General features: G+C 38.2%; 1 protein-coding gene across 5 annotated transcripts in view; it reads left to right on the forward strand.

Moving 5' to 3' along the window:
* Nucleotides 1-4,227, forward strand: part of LOC106092193 (serine/threonine-protein phosphatase PP2A 65 kDa regulatory subunit) — a 253,513-nt gene extending 249,286 nt beyond the window's left edge. For all 5 annotated transcript variants that reach the window (XM_059364665.1, XM_059364666.1, XM_059364671.1 and 2 more), the window contains one exon: nucleotides 3,793-4,227. Coding sequence is in view for 1 of the 5 variants with exons in the window: in XM_059364666.1 (XP_059220649.1) it covers nucleotides 3,793-3,794 (2 nt within the window). In the remaining 4 variants the exon portion in view is untranslated. The remainder of the gene's footprint in view (nucleotides 1-3,792) is intronic.
* Nucleotides 4,228-6,000: the final 1,773 nt, after the last annotated feature.

The following is a 6,000-nucleotide window of genomic DNA, read 5'->3' on the forward strand; positions in this document are numbered from 1 at the left end:
ATTGCAAAAGTCAGCAAATATGTTCGGTTTAAGGTATTGGCCCTAAAAACTATGAATATTTAGTTCCACTCTCTTTAAGATCCAAATTGTCTTGGTGAGCAAAAACGTCCTATTTGGGGATTGTTATGGTGGTGGGACGTCCGCTAGACAGTTGGCCCCTAATGTTGATATAAGATACGTGGTCTACTCCCACATACCTTTTATTTGAGCCCTATATTTCCATAATCGGCTAACATGACCGGGTTGGGGGGTGTTTTGGGGGATGGGCGGCCACTCAGTGAGTTGGTCTTGAAAATATATATGGGATTCGTGTTCCACTTTAAAAACCCTCATATTTGAGCCTCATATTGCAATAGTCAGAAAATACTTACTATTTGGGTGGTGTTGTGGGGGTGGGGTGGCCCCATAAACACTTTTCCCGAATATTGATATCGAATTCGTGCTTTACTCCCAAAGACCTTTCATTTTAGCCCCATATTCCTATGGTCTTAAATTTTTCCGCTTTGGGGGATGTTTTTGGTGAGAGGCGACCCCCAAACACTTGGTCCCATATTTGGATATCAAATTCGTATTCTACATTCAAATACATTTTATTTAAGCCCCATATTCCCATGGTCAGTTAATAAGTCCAGTTTGGGGTGTGTTTTGGGGAAGTGGTGGACCCCCAGAAACGTGGTCCCACATTTGGATATAAGATTCGCATTCTACTCGCAAATACCTTTCATTTTAGTCCCATATTGCCATGGTCGGTAAATATGTCCGATTTAGGGGTGTTTTGGGGCTTGGGGTGGTCCCTCTAGCACTTGATCCGAAAATTGGATATCAGATACGTTTTCTTATCCTAAATACCTTTCATTTGTGTCCCATATTGTCGCGATTGGTCTAAATATATGTTTGGTAGGTTTTAGGGTGGGGCAGCCCCCCTAGGTACCCCACCCAAAATTTGGATACCAAATTTTTACTTTTAGGGTACTATAGGAGATCACACAAAATTTCGCTTAAATGGCACCACCCATCTCCGATATCTGGTGTTTCTGAAAATATGGGTAAGGGGGAGGGTCCGCCCCCCCTTCAGATATCAAAAAATGTAGTACCCTATTTTCACCACGGGGTCATTATGCACCATCTGTGAAAATTTCAAGAAAATTGGTTCAGCCGTTTCTGAGTCTATAAGGAACACACAAACATACCAACAAACCTACAAACAAACACAAATTGTTTTTATATACATATGAGATTTCATGTTCTACAATAGATGAGTCTGCTTGATGTTTGAGTGTCACTTTGTTATAAAATTTTTTGTTGAATTTGTATTGATCGTTATTTGGTTGGAATATTTTATAAATCTTTTTAATAAAATATATGCCACAACCAAAATAAGAACGCTGCTAAATACAATATTTTTTTTTGGGATTATGTGTATTATTTTTTAATAAATAACGCAAATATTTTTTTCTGTGTTTTAATATTTCTATGTTGCGCGTCCGTCCATACGTATTTGTGGGTGCGGTTGTATGCAAGGCTGTGGAGTCGAACAACAATTTTATTCGACTCCTACTCCGGGAAGATTGCTCCACTTCGACTCCGGAGGCGACTCCGAGCACTTAAGCTGTTTAAAATTTTTTCGCAACATTAAAAAAAATAATAATAATCTTTTTATTTCCTAAGCCAACATGTTTTCATAACAAACAAGAAATAATTTTCTCAATATTTTATGACCATTTAGAGAAAAAATTTGGATATTAATGACTTTGACATAAAACCGCAGCTACTTTCAAAAGGAGTGAGCTTATCGCCACAATTTTTTTTTAATATCGAAAACAGCAAATGCAACAGGACTGTAAAAAGGTTTCCACAAATCTCACTAATAAGAATTTTGAGAAAGTTTTTTGTGTGAAATTGTTGAGCTAAAAAAAACTTTCAAGTATCAACAAGCAAATTTTCCGCAAAACATGACCCTATATGACGGCAAAAAGAATATTTAACTAATTTTATTCATCCAATCCAAATTTCATTACATTACCTCTTTTCTCACTGGAGTTCTATGCTTGGGTATTTTTCTACCCACTTGTCATTAATAATTAACTTATTTACGACATATTCGTCCTTTCGTTATACGAAATCACGATACTAGATAGACCATTTTATCGCCACTTCAATGGGTAACCACCATACGTACGATGACTGAGGAGGGATTTGAAACCGTCCTAAATCTATGCAGACGATCTTATATAACTTCTTAGCGTAAGGATCAGAACAAGCTATGCAAAAGGACCGAAAGGTCCAGGCATATGACTGGGCTAGAACCAGGGGTTTCAATGTTAACCTAGAGAATTTGACGCAACACGATCCCTCAATAAAACGATTTCGATATCTGACAAGGTAAAATACTTAGGAGTGATCTTGGATAGGAAACTGAAGTGGAGGTAGACGGGCCGAAGGCTCGAAATGAGGAATCCGACTATAGACTGGAGATTATTCTAGATATCCCACCCATTGACATTCAGAATGAGTGTGAGGCAGCCACTGCGGCTATGAGACTTAAGGCGATAGGAAAGTTGATTGCGGATGACGGCAGATCACACCTTCTTGGTACAATAGTGGTGACGATAGGAAACCTGGAAGGAAGGGAAGAGCTTTCCGATCGGATACCTGAGATGAACCCTGAAGTCGAGTTGGAGGCACTGCTGCCAGCGGCACAGTCTTGGATCAACGGAAGCCTAGTATTGCCATCTGGAAGATAATTTTACACGGATGGATCAAAGCCAGAGAACCCAGGGACTGAGGTCTGTTTTGCACTGCCTGACCATACTACGGTCCTGAAGGCGGAGATTCGGGCGATCACGGAATGCGTGAGGTGATGTGGTGCTAATGCGAGGATGTTGAGTGTGAAGATCTTTACGGACAATAAACTAGCCATAAAGGTAATAACAACCAGGACGGTTAGGTCACGAACAGTCTTGCAGTGTAAGAAGGAGAATAACGCCTTCTCTGAGGATTGCACAATCTGCATCGTTTCGGTGCCGGGCCATAACGAATTAAGGGGGAATGAAAGGGCAGACGATTTGGCGGTGAAGGCCAGGGGACTGCCGTCAATAAACTTGACTAACCCGAAACCTTTCGAGTCGACGCAGTCTGGGTAAAGGGCATGCTCAATGAACGCGCATGTAACGCTGTGGAATAGCGAAAAAAAACAAATATCGAAAGAAAAAAAAATTCGCGCTAACTAATGTAGTACCAGCCTTTAGGTGTATGTCCATAGTGGCATGGAGCGGATTATTATCTGCACCCTTTTTTCAACCTAACTTAACCCACCCTAATTTGATGCCTGCACTTAATGTTTTGTTACATGAGTGTTGATGGGTGATTTTGTGTTTATGTTAAGAGTCGTACCAGTGTATCAAAAAAATTCAAATTGTTTTAATATTGTTCATGTTGATATTCACTGTTAACTGAAAATTTTCACTTTGGGCACTTTGGGGAGCAGAAACAAATGGTCGAGATAAAGTGCGGCATGAAACTGAATTCATGTTGTTAGCATGCAATTGTCTTGCGCCGTACAGTAACAGGACTTTTCCAAGCTACAAAAGACAACACATGGTATCGATAACTTACCAGTACAACTTTGAAGTAAAATTTTATTCAGAACATCTGATTTGCACAGGATAGGACTAAAATAAGACAATAAGGACTGCACATGAAGTCATTTTCAGGATCGTTGTCCAGCGTTTACTTATTCCAATATCAGATCAAAGCTAATTCTCTTTTTGTTGTTCTCTTACTATTTTTCAGAATTAATGACAGAAAAAGTAGTTTTTTTGATGATCGCCCAACCGTTGAGAATATCCCCCACCTCGCCGCTCCAAAAAGGGGTCCCCAAATGATGTGGACTGGCTTGTAGATGTGCCCATATCCCTGGCAGAATCGTGATATGCATGCTCATTCTCGTACTTCAGCCCACTTTGCCCCTTTACTCCTATAACACCAACTTTGCACCCCGGTAACTGGGTTGGATGTTGGTTTGACCGCCCTTTAATACTAAGTTTAAGGTGAATTGTAATTTTTATAACGAACCGCTCCGCTGCGCCTTCTTTTACTTTATATGGAACAAAATTTTTCTTGGAATATTTATTTTCGACAATTAAAGAGCTTTTAGTGAAATACCATGCTACGAAAATAGTATATCGCTTGACTAATAGTTAAACAATAAAAGTGTCATTATCTGAATCCCATATGATCTTTATTGGTCTACGAATTTAAGTTTGGATGTACAGGGTGGCTGATGAATATTGCTACAATGATGAATATTGCTACATTTTTTTTTCGGTGTATGGAATACATTTTTCTTTTATTCATGTTAAATTAAATTATTAAATTAATTATTAAATTATTATTAATTAAATTAATTAATTAATTAATTAAATTAATTATTAAATTATTATTATTAAATAGAAAAAAAGTTATTACATTTTTTTTTGGTAGCGGCTTTCATCAGCCACCCTGTAGAGTGTACTCCATTCTTAAAATACTTTATTTCAGCCCGATATTCTCATGATGTCTGATTTAGGGGTGTTTTCGGGGTTGAGGTGGTCCCCCGGACACTTGGCCCTGAAAAAATATCAGCATCGTGCTCTTCTTTCAAATACCATTTATTTAAAGCCTGTATTGCCATTGGTTTAGGGGAGTTTACACGATGACCCAAAATAGGTTATCAAATTCGTTTTCTAATCTCAAATACCTTTCATTTGAGCCACATATTGCCATGGTCGAAAAATTTTTGAAGTTTGGGGGGAGTTTTGGGTTAAGGGTGATGCCCTAAATACATGGTCCTACATTTGGATATCAAATTCGTATTCTACTCCCAAAAACCTTTATTTGAGCCCCATATTGTGAGGGTCACTAAAAAATTGCTGTTTGTGGGGTATTTTGGGAAGGGGGTACACCGCCAGAAAATTGGTTCCGAAAGTGGGTATCAATTCTTGCTCTACCCCCCAATACCTTTCATTTAAGCTCCACATTGACATGGTCAGTAAATATGCCCGATTTTGGGGCGTTTTGGGGATTGGGGTGGTCCCCCAAACACTAAGCCCGGAAAGTATATCAGCAACGTGCTCTATTCTCATATATCTACAGGGTGGCTGATGAAAGCCGCTACCAAAAAAAAATGTAATAACTTTTTTTCTATTTAATAATAATAATTTAATAATTAATTTAATTAATTAATTAATTAATTTAATTAATAATAATTTAATAATTAATTTAATAATTTAATTTAACATGAATAAAAGAAAAATGTATTCCATACACCGAAAAAAAAATGTAGCAATATTCATCATTGTAGCAATATTCATCAGCCACCCTGTATATATCATTTATTTGAACCCCTATATTGGCATTGCCCTCAAAATTGGATATCAAATTCGTTTTCTAATCTTATTAAAACCTCTTATTGCAAAAGTCAGCAAATATTTCGGGTTTGGGGTATTGACCCTAAAAACTATAAATATTAATTCCACTCTCTTTAAGACCCAAATTGTCTTGGTGAGCAAATACTTCCTATTTAGGGGTTGTTATGGTAGTAGGACGTCCCCTGGACAGTTGGTCTCTAATGTTGATATCAGATACGTGGTCTGACCACATGACCCCAAAATAGTTTATCAAATTCGTTTTCTAATCTCAAATACCTTTCATTTGAGCCACATATTGGCAAGGTCGAAAAATGTTTACCCCTTTGGGGGGTGTTTTGGGTTGGGGGTGATGCCCCAAATACATGGTCCTACATTTGGATATCAAATTCGTATTCTACTCCCAAATACCTTTAATTTGAGCCCCACATATTTCCATAGTCGGCTAACATGACCGGGTTGGGGGGTGTTTTGGGGGATGGGCGGCCACTCAGTGAGTTGGCCTTGAAAATATATATCGGAATCGTGTTCTACTCAAAAAACCCTCTTGTATGAGCCTCATATTGCAACAGTCAGCAAATACTTTCCATTTGGG

The sequence above is a fragment of the Stomoxys calcitrans genome, chromosome 3, assembly GCF_963082655.1.
Source record: "Stomoxys calcitrans chromosome 3, idStoCalc2.1, whole genome shotgun sequence".
Classification (NCBI taxonomy): domain Eukaryota; kingdom Metazoa; phylum Arthropoda; class Insecta; order Diptera; family Muscidae; genus Stomoxys; species Stomoxys calcitrans.